At 33.4% G+C, this 23,473-nt stretch overlaps 1 protein-coding gene across 1 annotated transcript; it reads left to right on the top strand.

Moving 5' to 3' along the window:
• The first annotated feature begins 20,817 nt into the window (after positions 1-20,817).
• On the top strand, positions 20,818-23,263 carry LOC137837660 (cytochrome P450 736A117-like). Its single transcript, XM_068646754.1, has 2 exons — positions 20,818-21,836; positions 22,449-23,263. The coding sequence occupies exons 1-2, from the start codon at positions 20,901-20,903 to the stop codon at positions 23,058-23,060; spliced, it is 1,548 nt and encodes a 515-aa protein (XP_068502855.1). The 5' UTR covers positions 20,818-20,900; the 3' UTR covers positions 23,061-23,263.
• The last annotated feature ends 210 nt before the right edge of the window (positions 23,264-23,473 follow it).

Genomic DNA, 23,473 nt, shown 5'->3' with positions numbered 1-23,473 from the left:
TGGCAAGCGATAAAGGAAAGGGAAAGCTTAGCTCGGTAATTCGGCAGAGTCTGATCGAAGGCTCCGTAAAATTGGAAGAATTCATAAGCACGAAAACAATATCCCCGGAATGGCTGACCACAATGAAGAAGGTTGTTGAAGACTGAGATGCTTGCAGGGAAATAACTGATCCCACCCTACGACAAAAGCTTTCGCGGTTCATCTTAATTGGACAAGATCTCTACAAAAGAGGTTTTTCCACCCTGATAGCTATCGTTTTGTTGTCAAATTAATATGATTCTAGCGTAGACTTGTGTAACACTAGAGAGATGATTGTATAATTGTGGACAAATGTCCCCAAGTCGTCTCCCAACGAATCTAATAGTAAAATCAGTTGATCAGGGTTTAAAATCTATCTGCAAGCAATAAAAGTTAGCAATAACAATAAAGATAAAAAGGGGGTTTGAGATAGTTGTGCAGAAAATATAAAAGAGATTAAAATAACAAATATAAAAACGGTTGATCCCATGTTCTTCCACCATTGAAACTTCACAGGTTCTCTAAAGATTAATCTTTTCTCAATCCTCCAACAGAGCTCAACCAGATTGAACATGCGCCGATCTGATTCAACTGAAACTCACCAGTAAAGCATGTGTCTACTAGTTTAATCAATACCCACTTTGTTCCATGCGTATACTCCATGGGAATGCTTACCTCCTCTCCCTTGAATCATGCGCCCAAGAAATTAATTAGAACAATGCGAACTAACTAAGAAACCAAAGTTTAAGATAAGGAAGACTCTCAATCATGCGTTCAAGTACAACCTCTCACAAAAACCAGTTTTCCAGGAGATTAGATAATAAAAACAACTGCTATAGAGAATTAAAAATCGAAACTTTTATTGAACAAAACCTCATAACTCAATGGGAAATTACAAAGGAATCAACCAAAAAGGTTTAGCCTTCCATGCGGAGGCAAAACAAAAGAATTACTAAGAGGAAAATAAACTAAGAAAATCCTATGAAACTCCCCCTTTTCTCCTTGATGCTTGTGTCCTTTTATAGGCTTTTCTGCTCCAAGGATCTTGAGAGAATATTGTAGTTTATATTTTGTTAACTGTTTCCAAGTTTCCATCTTTCCAGAATTCTTGTATTTTGCAGAAGATTTGCTTCCAATTCTGTTTTCTGGGATATTGTAGATTTTATTTTCTCTTTCTTCTCCTCAGAATTTGTTTCTTGTTTTGGTTCAAGAAGCAACTTGGACTTTTGCATATTTGGCCCATTCACAAAGGTAGATGCTTCCTCCGGATAATTTACTCTAAAAACACAAAATTAACAATAATAATTGTTAAGGCCCAAAATTAACAATCTGCAAGCAAATTGCCGACCTCCAACTGAATGACGAGTGCATTCAGACAGAGCTCGATCTACTTCAAGAGTTGAGGGAATACGAGAAGAAGCATGCAGAAAATGAGCTTCTGGAGATACAACACGAAAACAAGACCAAGATCATTCCTAGCCGGTGATCTTCTATGGAGAATGAAGGGAGATGCTCAGAAGGATAGAGTCAAAGGAAAATTCGCCTCCAACTGGGAAGGACCTTTTAGTTTTCAAAGTAACCGAGAATCTGAACAACGGAGCATAATGACTAGAAATGTTGGGCGGAAAACACATTCCGATGACATAGAACTCTAGTCATTTAAAATTTTACTTTAGTTAAAATTCTTTAAAAGTGCACTCTTTTTCCACTATCGGTTTATGCCAGGTATGAATAGCCAATCCGGGGGGTTTTAATGAGGCACCAATTGACGCTTCCACAAGTGGCCACTCTAACTTACCGATTAAGGATGAATCCGTAAATTGATCCCTACTAATAAACACGATAAAAGGAAGAATCCAAAAAATGGATCCCTTATGAGAAAACATAGTCGAGAAGATAATCAGCCACAAAGCCATAAGCGTAAACGAATAATGACAACGTCAAAGGTTATTAGCGGAAAAGACGATAAGAAAAGAAAAAAAAACGTCAAGTGCAAACATAATCGCCAACTACATAACAAGCACAGGGCAAACGCCAAAAAAAAGAAATAAAATTGACAAAAAATAAAATTAAGCCAAAAGAGATTAAACTGTCTTAAATACACCATGTTTACAAAGGTCGTCAAAGCGACAACAAAATTAACAAAGCAAAAACTCCCAACCAACCTGATAGCAAGTCAATCATCATCGAAAAGCAAAAAAAAATGCAAGAAAACCAATATCGACTTAAGTCACTAGAGCATCAAGCTTTTCCGGCTGCATCATTAGGATCCAAAGTGGTCGACCAAGTAGATTCCTCCCACCATCGTCATCCAGAACATGAGCTCCCCCTTGTAAAAATATTTGTTGACATCACACTTATCTTCATTAAGAGGGATGCCCTAAACCCTCGTACAAAGCAAAAACCGCCAACCAACCCGATAGCATCTCAATCATCGTCAAAAACCAATCTCGACTTAAGTAACTAGAGCATCAAGCCTTTTCGACTGCATCATCAGGACCCGGAGTGGCCGATCAGGTAGATTCCTCTCACCATTGTCATCTAGAATGTCGGTGATGTTCCTGCTAGGGAGATGAGACCTAGAGAACTATATTAGGCTTCGTCTTCCTCCTTCCTTCGGGCAGGTTGCTAAGGCTTTGTTGTGATCCTTCTGGTCTTCACGCTACTCCCTCGGCTCTCAGTCTCGGGGTGAATGCCAAATGTGGGAGGTACTTGCAGAAGGTACTCCGACGCTCAAGTTAGTAAAGAGGGTATTCGACACTCGGGTGTGTACAATAATAATGACGTACCTTTCTTCTTGGAATGTGTGCTATTTATATTATTTTAATGGACTTACCTTATTGGGCCTGATTAGTGGAATGAATCTCACTTATGGTTGCATTATCTAATTCTTAATGGTAATTTAGCTTCATTGACCTTGGTATGAGCGTAAATGGTTAAGTGTGTCGGTCGGCCAGACCGTCCGTGGGGGTCTCGGTCATCTCGGTCAGGGAGGCCGAGTGTCGGTCATCTCGGTCTCGTCCCATATCAGTACAAGTGATAAGTTCCCCCTTGTAAAAATCTTTGTTGACATCACACTTATCTTCATTAAGAGGGATGCCATAAAAATATATAGCTTGCTCCAGGGCCTTCTGGAAATCGAGTTCATGTTGGTGGAGGACAACATCTTGTGTGCGGCGAAGTCTTCACCCACTTTATGCAAGGCCACTTGAAGTTGCTCGATTTTCCCCTACTCGACCAGAGAGTTAACGGTCATGTCGGTCATATTCTTCTTGAGGTCTTTGTTTTCGACCAACATGGCCCTCTCTTTAAATAGCAGCGCGTCATTCTCCAACTTTAAACAAGCTTACTCGACGACCATATCTTTGTTTTGTTGAGGAGAGGAGGCGCACTCGACCAACTGAGTCTTCGGGTTCTCCATGTCAACATCTTCCTTGTCTTTAAGTACTGCACCCATCTGCTTACCAAGCACGAAGGCTCGAGCACTCAGCGCTAGAAACTAGTTGGCCAACTCAGAAGGGGAGGCCGACCTAAATCTCTCTTTTTCTATCGAGCTCAGAGGAATCGAAACCTTGTCACTAAGACACATGTCGTGGACGAGAAAGTCCCAAGCTGAACTCGACCCAGCTTCGATTTGTGGCCTCCTATGGGATTTTCCCGAAGAGAACCTATCAGAGTGGGGCGAGAGGAATTCATGTGCTCTTTTCTTGTCGAACTTTCTTTGATGGGTTTAGGGGAGGACGAGTCTCACCCGCTGGGACCGTCTGCAATGGCTCCACCACATCGGCTTGCACGAATGAAGTCTTGCCGGCAACAACATGACTTTGTTTCAACAGTTCCTTGAAGAAGAGCTTCCCTTCTTCCGAGGTCACAAAAGCCATGATAGTTGCGAAAAGCACAAGTCAACAAACATAAAAAACAAAGATGAAAGCAAAGATAAAAACGAAAGCATACCCTCAACGTCATCAAGTCGAGTAGGCGATAAGAAAACTCACAATAGCTGTCGAGTATTGATTTTCCGAGGAAGCTTTTCTAAAACGATCAAAGTTTCCAAGTCTTCCCAGGTTAGTGACGATCTTGGCCATGTGCGAAAGTGTGCTGGTTCAATAGTCCAGTAGAAGGGAAACCGAGGAGAATCACTGATGAGAATCAAATAAAGGAGGCTTTTATTAATGGAGGAAGAGGACATCCACCCTCACATTTGAAGTTCTTCCTTCTAGTCTTCTCAAAATTAAAAGAAGACATAAAATAAAGATGAGGCCCAAGCCCAAAGCCCAAGCCCAAGCCCAAGAAGGCCAAAGCCCAAAGAGCCCAAATCCATCCCATGAGGGGCAAGGCCAAGCTTTGAAATACTCTTGTATAGTTTTAGGAGGTGTGGTTATTAAATAAAGGTGTGTGAAAATGTAAAATAAAGTCACATTGTCCATGTGACTTAGGAGAGTGGTGTAGGTGTAGTTTTTGGGAGGTGTCATAGTAGAAAAAGGTCACACCTCCCATGTGACTTGTTTTTGGTGGGAATTTCAAATGAGTTTATTTGAAATTTCCCACCTATTTTTCAGCACCTTAGGCTATAAATAGAGGTGCTTCCTTTGTAAAATTGAGATTTGAATTTTATCTAAAGAAACTATACTCAAAATTGGAGTGAGCATTTGGAGAGCTTTGAGCTTCTTCTCTAGTCTTATCTTGAAGGACCATGGTTTCCTCAAGTGGCGGCTTCCACACTCATCTAGGAGCATCCATTCTTCTAGTGGCGTGATCATCCAACCATTCCTCCATCTTCATGAGCATTCTCTTCTCCTTCCTTTCTTCTTCTTCAATTTGTTCTTATTGCCTTGAGTTTTGAGTTGTTTTTGTTTCGGTTCCTTTAATTTTCCAGCACCTATTTTCTGTTTAGTTTTTAAATTCTGTTCGGTTCTTTTGTTTTGAAGTTCAATTCTGTTCGGTTTGTTCTTTTCCTTCTCCTTTGTTGATTCAATTTGACAATATTTGGTTCATCCAAATGAGTTTGGGATTTGGTACTTGTTTTGGTGAGTTCTTGATCTTAGAACTATGATCCAACTTCTAAGAAAGTGCCTCTACATTTTCCAGCTCAAGGTGATTCCTCAAAGTGTCAAGAATCTTGTTCTATGTGGCTATTGGAATCACATCATGTGGTATCATGAGTCTTAGGTTCATTCTTGTTTAATTGTTGAGTTGTGTGCACTTTATTTCAAGAGCTCTTTAATTTTTCTTGCAATTTAAGTTTCTGTTTTAGAATTTTAATTGAGTATTCTTGCTGTTTTTCTTTTGCTCCAAGTGTTTGTGGAAAGGTTTATGGCACTCATAATTCTTATGAGTATGGTTGCTCTTTTGGAATGGCATTATCCTTCCTAGAGTTTACCTTAAGCTTCCTTCCACTTGTTACAATTTGTGTTGTGTCTTTTAATTTTTGAATCTTGTTAAGTTTTGTCTTAGTCATGTTATTCCATATATGTCATTACTTCTAGTAGTACTTTTATTGTTTTGATTGTTTCTTGCTTTGGTGTCATATATTTTTTCTGAATTGATGTTGATCCTTTGAGCATTTTCTTTTTAGCATTGAGTTCATACTTGTATTCTAGACCTATACAAGTTCCAATACATCATTTTCTATTATGTCTTTGCTAGTTCATCATTCTGTTTTTTATTCCTATTAGGATTCCTCTGTTTCTGAAAAGAGTGCTTACTGTTTTTCCTTATTGCAACTGATTTACGTACTGTAAAATTCTGAAATTCTGGATTTGAGATATTCAAAGTGTTAGAAAAGAATAGAAAAAAGAATCATTCAAAAATATGAAGTACACAAAAAATGATAAATAAAATAAAAAAAGTGTACATTCCTGCCGAAAAAAATACGGTAATCTGGCAGTGATTTTAAAAAATTTATTTCTCTCAATTGGCTTACTGTTTTTAATTGATTCCAGTGCCATTATTGAGTTAACATCTTGAAGTTTCTGTGGTATAAATTTCATAATCCAGTTCGCTCTACAACGTTCCAGTTAAATCAGTGAATATCAAACACAGTTTGCATAAAAAAAAAATTTCCAGTAGCTAAATTTTTTGTTTTCTTCATCTCCTCTAGTGCTTTTCCTTAGGTTTTCTTTTGTGTGCCTACTTTTCTCATTGAGTTCTTTATTTTCTTGATTGTCTTTCATTCTTACTCTTTGAGTTTGTCTTACATATAGTATTCCTTTTGCAATTACCTTTTCCTTGCTTATACCTTTTCTTGTTTGTCTTTATTGTTTCTTTGGTTTTGTGGTGGTTTGCTCTTAAGATTGGTGTGCTTGCTTTGACATATTTCATTTGAGGATTCCAAGGCCTCAAGATCAGATTGGAGCAAGAAAATTATTTCTTTGAGAGTGATATCTTTTTCAGCCTTAGTTCACTTCGGCAGTTTCATTACAGCTCACTGTTTTTGCTAATTTTTAACTTGTTTGCTGTTTTTGTGTGTTTGCTGTTTTTTATTTGCAAAATGGCTGGCTATTCAAGTGGTGCATCTTACAAACAGCATTCTCCTTCCAAAGCTTCAGTCCTTGGTGAAGAAGAACATAGAAGAAGGAGGCATCACCATCATTCTCATGAAGAGAGCTATAATCGTGACCAAAGATATCACCAAGTGTTCAACATTGCTTGTAAAAAAGTCCCTAGTTTTAATGGTGATAGTGATCCTAATGTGTATTTAGAATGGGAGACTAAGGTTGACCATTATTTTCATGTGTATAAGGTCCAAGATGACCAAAAACTTAGATTAGTTTCTTTATCCTTTTTGGGCTATGCCAAAGAATGGTGGCATAAAATTGTAATGGACATTATGTATCGCAAGAAACCTCCCGTGGTTTCTTGGAATGCTTTGAAAGAGTGTATGCGCGCGAGGTTTGTTCCTCCTTCTAGGAAGGAACACTTGTTGAAGTTCCAAAGGCTTCCTCAAGGACATAGGATGGTAGAAGAATACTTTAAAGATTTTGAAACAACTTTGACTAAAATGAATATGCATGCTAATGAAGAGTCAAAGATAAAATGGTTTGTACGTGGTTTGAGAAGAGATATTAGAGAAATTGTAGAATTAAATGAGTACTCTTCTTTAAAGAAAGTGTTTCGCCAAGCCATCAAGGTGGAATCCTATCTTTTGAAAACAACTTTCAAAAATACTCATGATGATGATTTCTACAACTCTTCTAGGAAGGATGCCAACAAAATGTCTACTCAAAATTCTCCTTCCAATTTTTCCAAACAAACCATATTTCCAAAAAACGTTTCTACTACAAAACCTTCTACTCCTAAGTCGCCTACCAAAACTTCAAATACCAAATGTTTTAAATGTTTAAGTTTTGGGCACATAGCTCTTCATTGTCCACAAAAGCAAATCTTAAAGATCAACAAAGTAAAACAAGACCTAACTCACCCACCTACCACAAGTAAACAAGAAAAAGACAAAGAAGGCCAAGTTGACATGGGTCTTATCCTTTCACCTCCAAGGTGTTTTCCTTCCTTATCTTTTTCATTACCCAAGGTTCCTATTTCACCACCATCTTGGTTAAAAAATGTTAGGGATGATTTGTTCATACCTCCTAATGGTTGTCACCATTTAAGAGGTCTTTTTCCAAAACATCACATCATTCCCAAACAAATTTTTCCAACTTGGTCGATTTATAGAACCTCCTTTTCTGAAATCCCATTATTTACAAATGCTAAGTCATGTTTACATTTTTCTTCCACTTTTAATTGTAAAACTAAACTGACTTTGTTATATGCAGGGATTCAGAATTCGTGGACGAATTCTCTCCAACTCGAGGAGTATGATGAGAATCAAATAAAGGAGGCTTTTATTAATGGAGGAAGAGGACATCCACCCTCACATTTGAAGTTCTTCCTTCTAGTCTTCTCAAAATTAAAAGAAGACATAAAATAAAGATGAGGCCCAAGCCCAAAGCCCAAGCCCAAGCCCAAGAAGGCCAAAGCCCAAAGAGCCCAAATCCATCCCATGAGGGGCAAGGCCAAGCTTTGAAATACTCTTGTATAGTTTTAGGAGGTGTGGTTATTAAATAAAGGTGTGTGAAAATGTAAAATAAAGTCACATTGTCCATGTGACTTAGGAGAGTGGTGTAGGTGTAGTTTTTGGGAGGTGTCATAGTAGAAAAAGGTCACACCTCCCATGTGACTTGTTTTTGGTGGGAATTTCAAATGAGTTTATTTGAAATTTCCCACCTATTTTTCAGCACCTTAGGCTATAAATAGAGGTGCTTCCTTTGTAAAATTGAGATTTGAATTTTATCTAAAGAAACTATACCCAAAATTGGAGTGAGCATTTGGAGAGCTTTGAGCTTCTTCTCTAGTCTTATCTTGAAGGACCATGGTTTCCTCAAGTGGCGGCTTCCACACTCATCTAGGAGCATCCATTCTTCTAGTGGCGTGATCATCCAACCATTCCTCCATCTTCATGAGCATTCTCTTCTCCTTCCTTTCTTCTTCTTCAATTTGTTCTTATTGCCTTGAGTTTTGAGTTGTTTTTGTTTCGGTTCCTTTAATTTTCCAGCACCTATTTTCTGTTTAGTTTTTAAATTCTGTTCGGTTCTTTTGTTTTGAAGTTCAATTCTGTTCGGTTTGTTCTTTTCCTTCTCCTTTGTTGATTCAATTTGACAATATTTGGTTCATCCAAATGAGTTTGGGATTTGGTACTTGTTTTGGTGAGTTCTTGATCTTAGAACTATGATCCAACTTCTAAGAAAGTGCCTCTACATTTTCCAGCTCAAGGTGATTCCTCAAAGTGTCAAGAATCTTGTTCTATGTGGCTATTGGAATAACATCAATCACCATCATAAAAAAAGTGATGACCCTCCTCCCCGATCACAACCTTGAAGAAACTCCTTTTAAAATTCTTATATGAAGAGGTCATTGTTGGGTGTCTTGATAAGACTACAGATGATAATATCCGGAAATCACTTATTAGTTCTGGACGAGTAGATCCAAAAATGTATTATTTTTGTTACAGACATAGATATCCAAAATGTTAAGGACAAAATAGTCAATTTTTCTAAGATGTTGGGTGCATATTACAAACGTTTTCCTCAAATAACACTATTTTCACTTTTATTTCTCCATCCAACACTCTTTTGTTTTTATTTCCCTATCTAGCACCGTTTCTGACTTTTTTTTTTCCTCAAATAACACTATTTCCACTTTTAAATATTTATAAAATTGTAGTAAATTTAAATATTCTTAAAATTGAAATAGAAGAAAATTTAAAAAGATATCAAAATAAGTAATAGTAAAAATTAATTAAAATTATTTGGATATTTTATAAAAAAAATATATTAATTGAATGGTTTAAAAAATTATAAATAAAAATTAAGTTATTCATTGATGATATGAATGTAATAATAAACAAAATTAAGTGAATAAATTTATTATTAAGTTTAATAAAAAAATAAATGTATAAATTATAATTTTAAAATAAAAATTATATTTAAATTGAAAGATTATGTAAATAATGAGTTATATATATAAATATATGTCATAAATTATAATAACAAATATCATTATACAATATTTCTTATAATTTTTTAGGGCTTAGGGTTTAGGATTTTTGGTTTATGATTTAGGGTTTATGGTTTAAGGTTAAGATGTAAGGTTCAGGGTTTATGTTTTAGAATTTACGGTTTAGAAATTAGTGTTTATGGTTTAGAATTTAGGATTTAGGGTTAGGGTTTAGGATTTACGGTTTAAGATTTACATTTATTTTATCCAAAATATTTACTTATATCAAAATACATATAAAATATTTTATTTCATTCTATTTGTATTGATATTACTTCATAAATTTATATATATATATATATATAATTTTTAATTTTCAAATTTCAAATATTTTTCTATTTCAATTTTATAAATATTTAAATTCACTACAGTTTTACAAATATTTAAAAGTAAAAATAATGATATAAAAAAAGAGTAAAAAAAACAGTACTAGATAGAAAAATAAATAGGTTATATGTAAAAATAGTGCTATTTGAAAAAAAAAATCACATATTACTATTAGTGCAGGAATTAGCAAAAAAAAAGGAAAAGTTTATTTTGAAAACCAAAAAATAAAACATACACATTTAACAAATAATTATAATAATATAATAATATTTAAAATTAAAAAATAAAATAAATATAATTAAAATAATAATTTATTAGTACGTAAAAGGAATGTTCAGCAACACATGGAAACCCAAGTTCGATGTCCTGAGAGTCAATGTTAAAAAATAAACACTAATAAATTGCATTTATATTTGGGAGTAAATTGTGTGAGGCATTTCAATGTTATTAATTAATTAATATTGATTTTAGTCTTATTTTTTTATCGGATGTTAAATATTCATTTTCTTTAATGACTCTTATTTTTTTAAATAGAATACTTAAACTTTAATTTTATTCTAATTGATTTTTAAATTTACTATTTTTGAAAATAAATATTTTAAATTTGCATTGATTCTTAATATCTATCATTTTTACAGCAATTATTTTTCTACTATGTTGGAGTTGAACCATTTATTTTAAATATTAATAATATTTTTCTAAAATAATAATAAATATTTATTTTAGAAAATTGCCGACCTCCAGATGAATGACGAGTGCATTCAGACAGAGCTCGATCTAATTCAAGAGTTGAGGGAATACGAGAAGAAGCATGCAGGAAAAGAGCTTCCAAATATACAACATGAAAACAAGACCAAGATCATTCCTAGCCGGTGATCTTGTATGGAGAATGAAGGGAGATGCTCGGAAGGATAGAGTCGAAGGAAAATTCGCCTCCAACTGGGAAGGACTTTTCAGTTTTCAAAGTAACCGAGAATTTGAACAACAGAGCATACCGACTAGAAACGCTGGATGGAAAACACATTCCGAGGACATGGAACTCTAGTCATTTAAAATTTTAATTTAGTTAAAATTCTTTAAAAGTGCACTCTTTTTCCACTACCGGTTTATCCCAGGTATGAATAGCCAACCCGGGGGGTTTTAACGAGGCACCAATTAACGCTTCCACAAGTGGCCACTCTAACTTACCGATTAAGGATGAATCCATAAATGGATCCCTACTAATAAACACAATAAAAGGAAGAATCCAAAAAATGGATCTCTTACGAGAAAACATAGTCGAGAAGATAATCAGCCACAAAGTCGTAAGCGTAAACAAATAATGACAACGTCAAAGGTAATTAGCCGAAAAGATGATAAGAAAAGAAAAATCGTCAAGTGCAAACATAATCGCCAATTAGATAACAAACACAGAGCAAACGCCAAAAAAAGAAATAAAATCGACAAAAAATAAAATTAAGCCAAAAGAGATTAATCTGTCTTAAATACACCATGTTTACAAAGGTCGTCAAAGCGACAACAAAATTAACAAAGCAAAAACCGCCAACCAAACTGATATCATCTCAATCATCATCAAAAAGTAAAAAAAAATGCGCGAAAACCAATCTCGACTTAAGTCACCAAAGCATCAAGCCTTTCTGGCTGCATCGTTAGGATCCGGAGTGGCCGACCAAGTACATTCCTCCCAACATCGTCATCCAGAATGTCGGTGACAAACATGAGCTCCCCCTTGTAAAAGTTTTTGTTGACATCATACTTATCTTCATTAAGAGGGATGCCTTAAACCCTCTTACAAAGCAAAAACCACCAACCAACCCGATAGCATCTCAATCATCGTCAAAAACAATCTCAACTTAAGTCACTAGAGCATCAAGCCTTTCCGGCTGCATCATCAGGACCTGGAGTGGCCAACCAAGTAGATTCCTCCCACCATCGTCATCTAGAATGTTGGTGATGTTCCTGCTAGGGAGATGAGACCTAAAGAACTATTGAAGGCTTCGTCTTCCTCCTTCCTTTGGGAAGGATGCTAAGGCTTTGCTGTGATCCTTCTGGTCTTCATGCTACTCCCAAGGCTCTCAGTCTTGGGTGAATACCAAATGGGGGAGGTACCTGCAGAAGGCACTTCGACGCTCAAGTTAGTAAAGAGGGTATTCGACACTCGGGTGTGTACAGTAATAATGACATACCTTTCTTCTTGGAATGTGTGCTATTTATATTATTTTAATGGGCTTACCTTATTGGGTCTGATTAGTGGAATGGATCACACTTATGGTTGCATTATCTAATTCTTAATGGTAATTTAGCTTCACTGACCTTGGTATGAGCGTAAATGGTTAACTGTGTCGGTCGGCCAGGCCGTCCGTGGGGGTCTCGGTCATCTCGGCCAGGGAGGCCGAGTCTCGATCATCTTGGTCTTGTCCCATACCAGTACAGGTGATAAACATAAGTTCCCCCTTGTAAAAATATTTGTTGACATCGTACTTATCTTCATTAAGAGGGATGCCATAAGCTCCAAGGCCTTCTTGAAACCGAGTTCATGTTGGTGGAGGACAAAATCTTGTGTGCGGCGAAGGTCTTCACCCATTTTATGCAAGGACACTTGAAGCTGCTCGATTTCCCCCTACTCGGCCAGAGAGTTAACGGTCATGTCGGTCATATTCTTCTTGAGGTCTTTGTTTTCGACCAACATGACCCTCTCTTTAAATAGCAGCGCGTCATTCTCCAACTTTAAACAAGCTTACTCGACGACCAGATCTTTGTTTTGTTGAAGAGAGGAGGCGCACTCGACCAACTGAGTCTTTGGGTTCTCCAGGTCAACACCTTCCTTGTCTTTAAGTACTGTGCCCATCTGCTTACCAAGCATGAAGGCTCGAGCACTCAGCGCTAGAAACGAGTTGGCCAACTCAAAAGGGGAGGCCGACCTAAATCTCTCTTTTTCTGTCGAGCTCAGAGGAATCGAAACCTTGTCACCAAGACACATGTTGTGGACGAGAAAGTCCCAAGCTGAACTCGACCCAGCTTCGATTTGTGGCCTCCTAAGGGATTTTCCCGAAGAGGACCGATTAGAGTGGGGGCGAGAGGAATTCTTGTGCTCTTTTCTGGTCGAACTTTCTTCGACTAGTTCAGGGGAGGACGAGTCTCACCAGCTGGGATCGTCCACAAAGGCTCCACCACCTCGGCTTGCACGAATGGAGTCTTGCCGGCAACAACATGCCTTTGTTTCAACAGCTCCTTAAAGAAGAGCTTCCGTTCTTCCGGGTCACAGAAGCCATGATAGTTGCGAAAAGCACAACTCAACAAACATAAAAAACAAAGATGAAAGCAAAGATAAAAACGAAAGCATACCCTTAACGTCATCAAGTCGATTAGGAGATAAGAAAACTCACAATAGCTGTCGAGTATTGATTTTCCGAGGAAGCTTGTCTAAAACGAACAAAGTTTCCAAGTCTTCCCAGGTTAGTGACGACCTTGGGCATGTGTGAAAGCATGCCGGTTCACGAGTTTAGTAGAAGGGAAACTGAGGAGAATCACTATCATAGAAAAAGTGATGACCCTCCTCCCCGACCACAACCTTAAAGAAACTCCCCTTAAAATTCTTATGCGAAGATATCATTGTTGGGTATCTTGATAAGACTACAAATGATAATATCCAGAAATCACTTATTAGTTTTGGACGAGTAGATCCAAAAATGTATTATTTTTGTTACAGACATAGACATCCAAAATGTTAAGGACAAAATAGTCAATTTTTCTAAGATGTTGAGTGTATATTACGAACTTTTTCCTCAAATAACACTATTTTCACTTTTATTTCCCCATCCAACACTCTTTTGTTTTTATTTCCCTATCTAGCACCGTTTCTGACTTTTTTTTTCTCAAACAACACTATTTCCACTTTTAAATATTTATAAAATTATAGTAAATTTAAATATTTATAAAATTGAAATAGAAGAAAAATTAAAAAGATATCAAAATAAGTAATAGTAAAAATTAATTAAAATTATTTGGATATTTTATAAAAAAAATATATTAATTGAATGGTTTAAAAAATTATAAATAAAAATTAAGTTATTCAATGATGATATGCATGTAATAATAAACAAAATTAAGTGAACAAATTTATTATTAAGTTTAATAAAAAAATAAATGTATAAATTATAATTTTAAAATAAAAATTAAGAAAAAAATATATTTAAATTGAAAGATTATGTAAATAATGAGTTATATATAAATATATGTCATAAATTATAATAACAAATATCATTATATAATATTTCTTATAATTTCTTAGGACTTAGGATTTAGGATTTTTGATTTATGATTTAGGATTTAGGGTTTAAGATTAAGACGTAAGGTTTAGGGTTTATGTTTAGGGTTTACGGTTTAAAGATTAGTGTTTATGGTTTAGAATTTAGGATTTAAGGTTTATGATTTAGGATTATGGTTTAGGATTTTAGGATTAGGATTTACTGTTTAAGATTTACGCTCTAGGATTTACATTTATTTTATCCATAATATTTATTTACATCAAAACACCTTACATCAAAATACCTATAAAATATTTTATTTCATTCTATTTGTATTGATATTACTTCATAAATTTATATATATATATATATAATTTTTAATTTTCAAATTTCAAATTTCAAATTTTTTTCTATTTCAATTTTATAAATATTTAAATTCATTATAATTTTACAAATATTTAAAAGTAAAAATAGTGATATATGAAGAAAAAATTAAAATACAGTGTAGATAGAAAAATAAATAGGTTATATGTAAAAATAGTGCTATTTGAAAAAAATATCACATATTACTATTAGTGCAGGAATTAGCCAAAAAGAAAAAAGGAAAAGTTTATTTTGAAAACCAAAATATAAAACATACACATTTAACAAATAATTATAATAATATAATAATATTTAAAATTAAAAAATAAAATAAATATAATTAAAATAATAATTTATTAGTACGTAGATTATATGTGTTTTACTCTCTGGGTGGGTTGTTAAAGTATCACCATCCCCGTAAAGGGAATGTTCAGCAACACATGGAAACCCAAGTTCGATGTCCTAAGAGTCAATGTTCAAAAATAAACACTAATAAATTGCATTTATATTTGGGAGTAAATTGTGTGAGACATTTCAATGTTATTAATTAATTAATATTTATTTTAGTCTTTTTTTTTTATCGGATGTTAAATATTCATTTTCTTTAATGACTCTTATTTTTTAAATAGAATACTTAAACTTTAATTTTATTCTAATTGATTTTTAAATTTACTATTTTTGAAAATAAATATTTTAAATTTGCATTGATTCTTAAAATCTATCATTTTTACAGCAATTATTTTTCTACAATGTTGGACTTAATTGAACCATTTATTTTAAATATTAATAATATTTTTCTAAAATAATAATAAATATTTATTTTATTTTTATTTTTATTTTTATTTTTATTATATGGATGTTAATTATAAAAATAGAACTGCTAAATTATTTGGATTTAAAAATAAATAAACAATGAGATAGAAAAATTAAAATTAAAATTTATGACATTTGTCTGATATCACATATTTGCAGAATTGTGTTTCATGATCAAGAGTACGGCTACACACGTGTTACCCAACTACATACGTGTGCTACACAAACACGTAACGTAACTGATCTGATTTTTAAGATGAAAACAGAAATAAATTGATTAATTGAAAAGAAGTAGATTCACAAAATTGAAAATATAATAAATTTTGATTGGTTTTTGAATTTATTAATCTTATATTATTTTGAATTACACTTTTTGTCGACAAAATAATGATTTTGAATTACACTGTTTGTCGACAAAATAATGATTTTGACTTACAGTGGTTTTATATTAGAAAAAAGTGGCACGCGTATAATTTATTCCTGATTGGTTATATCATCGACAATTACAAATATCTGGGTTGTTTAATAACATATATGTTAAATTCAGAAAATTGGAGTTGATGAAAATCAATCAATATTCGTATTTCAAATCTATTTTTGATTTTTTTTTAACGAAAAACGTGTTTACGCTTCTATTTGTTTATCATTTTAATTATTTTTCATAAATAAATTATTATATTCAATGTTATTATTAATTAGTTTTTTGTAATATTTTTATGGGTTTAATATTTGACTACACTTATTGTTTTTTTTTTCAAATTAGGTATATAATAAATTAAAAAAATTAATTTAAATACAAGTTATTATCTCTTTTAATTGAATAATTTAAATAAAAAATAGTTAATAGTTAAAATTTTGATAATTAATGTTAAATATTAATTTAAAAATTACTTTATAATTTTTTTAATAATAAAAAATATTTTAATAATAAAAAATATTTTAGATACTAATAATTTTTTAATCTCTAAAATAATATTTAACTTAGTTAATATAGTTACTAATTCTTTTGTCTCTAGATTTAGTTGTTATTTAATGATTTTTTTAATGTTATTTTAATGAAATAATTTTTTTTTTTACCAAAAGCTCATGTTGTTTTGATAAAATATCCAATATTTTTACCATAATTTAGTTTTAGTTCGTTGCATGTATAAACATGATTGGTAATATCTTAAAGAGCGTGTAATAGATAATAGTATTAAAGATGCCATTGTGTTGAAATGTTTTAAAGTTAATAATATCTTGTTACCTACTTTACTTTGCGTTGGTTATACTGAATGTATTATTGATAATGTTAATTCTGATCATTTTAGTTTTGCTAGTTGTGTCCTTAATTTTAAGGAAAAGAGAGGTGAATATGTGAAGGGTTTTTCTTCATATCTTTGTATTAATATTGTTTCAAACATAGAGGTTGGTGGATTTGTGGTAAAAGATGTAAGATTATTTAATATTATTAAGTAAATGGATCTAAACCTCAAAACAGATAAAAGTGTGTTATGGAAAGAAATTTTGGAATCTAAGTAGGGAGACTAGAATGAGTTAAAAAGTACGGTCATAAATAATAAGGAATCTCTTGGGTGGAGAGATCTGAAAAGTGTATGGAATCACTAGTGCAGAAAACGCATATAACATCGATTCTAGGAGACATGTAACACTGGTTCCTTCATGAATGTAGATGTAAGCCATATAAAATATCAATCACATATAACACCGGTTGTAATTAAAATCAGTGTAATATGTACCAAATTCTGAATAAAATATTAAAAAATATGTACTCCAGAAGGGACATATACCGGTTGAAACAAACACGGTGTAATATGTGAAATATTACACTAGTTAAGGCCACAACCAGTGTAATATGTTAAAGTTTTTTTTTATAAATTTATTAAAATAAAACACAACATTTATCCCTGCTCATACATACCATTAGTGATACACAAGCTAACACCGCAATAATCACTGGTTTAGACATGAAAACAAAATAAGAAATGCATTTACCATCAAACATAAATCTAAAGTCACGAATCTGAGAAAAGAAAGGCCTGGTGAGATACCTTTAGGAAGCAACGAGTCTTCCTTGGCTTTTCCAACTATGTCCATAGGTTCCATCTTGAAATTCAAAAAGAGTTAGCAAAACGAGAAAATAGACAACACAAAATGTAGATTTGAGGAAAAGAGAAGTGAAGAAAGAATGCAACGAAGAAAGGAAGGTGGAGGAGGTGGTGAGTGGTGTCAGCAGCAGTGGTGTAAGAGGTGCAGAGCGGTGGTAGAAGTGAATTAGAACGGTGGCAAAGCGATTCAGAATGGTGGCAACAACGCGACAACTGTGTTGGAGTCAAAAGAAAGAGAGAAATAACTTTAAGCATGTGTGAGCAGTGAGAGCACGAGGCAACAAGTAGGGTAAATAAACACATTACAGCGGTTGGATTAACCAACCAGTGTAATATGTCTAGCTCCAAAATAAGTTTTTCTAAAATTTTATTTTTTAACTCTAAAAATAAAATATTACATCGGTTATAAGGAACAATCGGTGTAATATATACCAAATATTTACAAAAATGCCACTATGTTTTATTTATATAATTTTTTGATATTATGATTTTGTTACATGATACTATAATTTTGTTACGGGATACTCTGATTTTGTTACATGATATTATCATTAAATATAATTATGCATAATGAAAACTATTAAAAATCAATATCATTTTGTTAATGTTTATGAAGACCGATCTTCATAAATAGACCTATAAATATAATTTTATATCTTCAAAATCAAAATCAATATAATTTTATATTTTTTGTAGTGACCTATAAATAGACCACCACACTCACGGAGTAATTTCAACTAATATTTTTTTTTTTAAACTCTTAAGGAAATATTACACCAGTTGGATTAACCAATCGGGTAATATGTCTAGCGCCAAAATAAGTTTTTTTAAAACTTTATTTTTTAACTCTGAAAAGAACATAGTATACCCATTGGTCCTTACAACCGGTGTAATATATCCTAAATATTTACAAAAATGTCATCGCATCTTTATTTACATTGGTTATCAATTAACCGACTTAATATGTCGTTGTAGTATGCGTTTTTTGCACTAGTGAATTCAGATAGTTAGGGTGTGAGTCTGAAGATAAAGTCGAGTGGACGATTGGGGATGGGAAGTAAATCATATTTTGAGAAGATAAGTGGGTACATAATGAAGCGTTAATGTATAAATACCCAAGATTGTATTTGATTGTTGCAGATCGTGGTAGTACTTTATTACAAAGCAGATGGAACAATAGTAAGTGGGAGTGGAAGTTAGGGTGGAGGAGAAATCTGTTTGTGTGGAAAGAGAATTAGGTCGGTTAGTTGTTGCTTTTGTTGGAAAATATAAAGGTTGTTGAGGAGGGGGAAAGCGTTGCAGATAGTTGAATTTGGAGGGATGATAAGCAGCTGAGATTTTCGATGAAATCTTATAATTCTTTAAAGTTAGAGGTGAGTATAGGGCTTTGTTTAAGAGGTGTTGGAAGGTAAAGGCTCTTCCTTCTGCATAAATCACAGCTTGGAGGGAGGGTGTGAATAATAGCATAACAACAAAGGATAATCTGTTGAGACGAAGAGTTTTATTGGTAAGTTGCTTGTGTGGGTTATGTGGTGAGGAAGAGGAGACTTGGTAAGTTGCTTGTGTGGGTTGTGTGGTGAGGAAGAGGAGACTGTTTGTCATTTATGTTTTAAGTGTAATGTTGCGTGGAGAATTTGGGATATGTGTTTGTCGATGAACCACTATGATGCCAAGGTACACTTCATGGTGTTTTGCCCTATGAAGGTTAATGGCCCAATTTCCATAATATGGGGAGTGGTGTGAATTGCAATTGTAGATGAAATATGGAAACATCAGAATATGTGTGTCTTTAATTATGGGAGAGTTGACCATATAGAGGTGTTTACAGTGGCTCAAAGAAAAACTTGGGCTTCGATTACCAGTAAAGAAAAAGATGCAGAGTTCACTTATTTTGATTGGTGCTTGGAATCTCTGGTATATATGAAAATGTGAAATAAATTTGTCTCCTTTATTTTGGTATGTGTCTCTAACTCCATGTTTAAGAAGGAATAAGTTGTGTGTTTTGTAGAAGGATTTTAAGCAGTTTGTTCTCTTAAGTGGAGTAAAAGGTTGGTTTTCTTTAGGAGGTTTTATCTCTTATTTTAGGATAAAGAAATTCTAAGGAGGAGCATATGTGAAGTGAAAAAGGGTTACCTTTGATTTTGTTTAGATAATGGGTTGTACAACTGTTGTGTTATTTGTAAAGATCTTTTATAAGTTCCTCTAATTGTTGTTGACAATTTTTCTTAGTGGTTTGTTTTTTTTTGTTTTGTTTTTTGAGTTTGTTGTGATGGTACATTCTAGTTGTTGTTAAGGGTGGGTTCCTGTGGTTGTGTTCTATTTGGAATAAGGATTAATTGATAGGTTTCGTTGCGAGTTTGGATTAGGTTGAGATGTGAGGTCTTATTTTTTTTATTTTTGTATAAGGGTTGAATCACCTCTTAAGTGATCTATATTTATTTATTGTTTCTTGTTGATAATTTTTGTTTAATTTAAAGATTAAAATTGGGTTTCATGTTAATCATTTAGTTTACTATGGTGAAATGTTTGACCTCTTTGTGAATTGAGAGTGATTATATGTTAGTTGTGCAAGTTTTTACAAATCTCTTTATTATGTCTTGATCCTTAATTATGTGTGGAAAACGAAACGTTATTTTGTTATGCGTAATTCCCACTTCTATAAAAGAAGAGAATAAGTGTGGGATAATATTACATCTAGGAGTTGAGTCTAAGCATACTTTTAAATGGTGTGAAACTAAATTTACATCTTGAATTAGTGATTTATAATTACTTGAAAAGTTATTTAAAGAAACTAACATAATAATAAAGATAAAATATAAATAAATATTTTTAGGAAATTAAAAATAAAATTTTACCATTTATTAAATATCTAATTTAAAAATAAGTTATTATATTTTTTTTATATCCAAAATAAAAATGGTGATAGATTAAAATGATGAAACTTTTTTAAGTCAATTTTTTATGTTATAAAAATGTTATATAAAATTTATACTAATTTAAATTCAAGTTTTTATCAATTTTCTATTTGATTATTATTTGATATTAAATATATATATCAATCAATTATATATTTAATATCAAATAATAGAGATTGAATAATTGATAGGTCAATTATTATAATTGATGGGTCAATTATTATAATTGATGGGTATATTAATATTTGATATTAATATTTATTATTTTTATTTTATTTTTTAATTAAAAATATTATTATATTATTATAAACAGTTTCTTTTGAAAAAATTAAAAATAAAATATTAATTTATTAAAGTGTGTAATGTGTGGTTTTACTGTTGTTGGTTGGTAATATTCACACCAAGTGATGAGGACTATGTCAACCATTCCCATCATGAGTTTTTCTACGCAACAACTCAATTATTCCTCGTGAACAATCATACCATAAATAAACAAACACATTAGCAGTACCTTATTACAAAATCCACGAGTGATCATAATCTTGAAGCAGAAGCCAATGACGAATTTTCTGAATGGAACCATTCCCTTGTGGTTCTTCATTCCCATGCTACCATTCTTTATCTTACTAGCCTTTCGCACCATCTTCAATCTTCTGTCCAAACTGAAGTTCAAATCAGCAAAAAAGCTACCTCCATCTCCTCCAAAGCTTCCAATAATAGGAAACCTACACCAACTTGGCCCCCTCCCTCACCACACTCTCCAATCCTTTGCTCAAACCTATGGCCCTTTAATGTTGCTTCACTTTGGGAAGGTGCCAGTTCTTGTTGTCTCAAGTGCTGAAGCAGCATGTGAGGTTCTCAAAACCCAAGAACACATCTTCTGCAACAGACCACATCGAAAGATCTCTGATATCATCATATATGATTCCAAAGATGTGGCATCTGCTCCATATGGCAACTACTGGAGGCAGATAAGGAGTATTTGTGTCTTGCATCTTCTCAGTGCCAAAAAGGTTCAATCCTTTGGTGCAGTGAGAGAAGAAGAGATCTCCCTAATGATGGAAGAGATTAAACAGTGTTGTTCTTCTTTGATGCCTGTGAATTTAAGTTATTTATTTACTACACTCACAAATGACATAGTGTGTAGAGCTGCTCTCGGAAGGAGATACAGTGGAGAAGGAGGGAGTAAGCTTTGGGAGCCAATGAATGAGATGATGGAGCTGTTGGGTGCTTCAGTTATAGGGGACTACATACCTTGGCTTGATTGGTTGGGAAGCGTTAATGGAATGTATGGTAGGGCAAAGAGAGTGGCTAAACAGCTTGATGAATTTTTTGATCAAGTTCTTGATGAGCATGTAAGTAGGAGAGTGCGTCATGTGCATGGTGATGATGATGAAGAGCAGAATGATTTCGTTGACATTTTGCTGAGGATCCAAGAGCAAAACGCAACGGGGTTTGAGATTGATAGAACAACCATAAAGGCTTTGATCCTGGTATGCAAGATTAGAACAAATGTGTTATCCCTCATTAATTAGTTCCTAATATTCTCTAGACAGCTACTCTACTTTCTAACTTAATAGAATCTTTATTTTGCTGAAGCATCATGCAGTTCAATCCTTAAAGTCAAAGATGATGTGAGAAAACACTAAAAGTAATAGAGATTTCACAAATCAGCTAGGGACTAAACCAAAAGGTTTGGTGGAAGTTTTATTATAAGGTGACTAGCGTTTACAAATCTTAAAAATCAAAGTGGCTTAGTCTTTAATTTTGTATGTCTAACATTCATACAATATTAGAAATTATGTCTTTGATTGAAAACTAGTTGGTGAACTCATTTGGGTTTCAGTGAATGAATCTGTTTCATTAGGTTTTACTTCTTGTTTAAGAAATCTTACGTGAATTTCACTTCATAGTAGAGTCTATTGCAGAGTCAAACACTAAGTTAGTTTTCTAATATCTCTCTAGCAAAAGCTATATATACTTACTTTTCTGAGCAAAAGTTAAATCACATCTACAAAATCTTAATACATGTTGAGTTTATTTTCGTTCATGGAAAATTCAAGGTATAGACAATGAAATTGATAGTTGATGGGTATTTTTTTCAGGATATGTTTGTGGCAGGTACTGACACCAGCTCCTCAATCCTAGAGTGGATAATGACAGAACTCTTAAGGTACCCAATTGTGATGCAGAAGTTAAAATGTGAGATAAGGAATGTGGTTAATGGTAGAACTCACATAACAGAGGAAGATCTAAGTAGCATGCAGTACTTGAAGGCAGTGGTTAAAGAAAGTTTTCGATTACATCCCCCAGGTCCCTTGTTGCTTCCAAGGGAATCCATGGAAGATGTAAAAGTGATGGACTATGACATTGCAGCTGGTACACAAGCAATAGTGAATGCTTGGGCAATTGGAAGAGATCCTTCTTATTGGGACAAAGCTGAAGAGTTTGAACCAGAGAGGTTCTTAAATAGTTCAATAGATGTGAAAGGACATGATTTTGAAGTGATACCATTTGGAGCAGGAAGGAGGGGTTGTCCAGGAATAATGTTTGCCATGAATGAGATTGAGCTGGTCCTAGCAAACCTTGTTCATCAGTTTAATTGGGAAGTGCCTAGTGGAGTAGTGGGAGATAAGACACTGGACATGACTGAAACTACAGGGTTGAGCAGTCACAGAAAATTCCCTCTCATGGCAATTGCATCCCATCATGAATAAGAAGTGAATGTTAAAGATATAGAAAATAACTTGAAAGGAAAATAATGCAATCTACTCTCAATATTGTAGTAATGAATTAATGAGCTTACTTTGGATCGTTCTGCCAAAGATAGCTAAACAATCTTAAGTAGTTGTGAAGTTTATTATTCTTGTAATATTTTGGGATGTTATCTAAGCTCTTAAGTGTTGATTATTCTGGTAAAGTTTCTGCTACTATATACGATTTTCTTTGTAACATTTGAACACAAGTGAGAAGAAAGATCTTTAATATATGTCAATAATGAGGCGGTTGAAGAAGATACTAACGAAAGTGATTGTGCAAGAAAGGAAAAGACTACAATAATAAGAAAGATGGGTTTTGATAATAGATGCAAAAGCACCTTCTATTTTTTGAACAGTTTTCACTTCAGTCC

This window comes from Phaseolus vulgaris, chromosome 4 (assembly GCF_000499845.2).
Source record: "Phaseolus vulgaris cultivar G19833 chromosome 4, P. vulgaris v2.0, whole genome shotgun sequence".
Taxonomy (NCBI): domain Eukaryota; kingdom Viridiplantae; phylum Streptophyta; class Magnoliopsida; order Fabales; family Fabaceae; genus Phaseolus; species Phaseolus vulgaris.
This window is presented reverse-complemented; position numbering and strand designations above follow the sequence as displayed.

Excerpts from the sequence above, each read along its gene's own strand:
- LOC137837660 (XM_068646754.1), top strand. The coding sequence starts at position 20,901 with ATGACGAATTTTCTGAATGGAACCATTCCCTTGTGGTTCTTCATTCCC. Across the intron at positions 21,837-22,448 it reads CCATAAAGGCTTTGATCCTG|GATATGTTTGTGGCAGGTAC; the intron begins GTATGCAAGATT and ends TATTTTTTTCAG.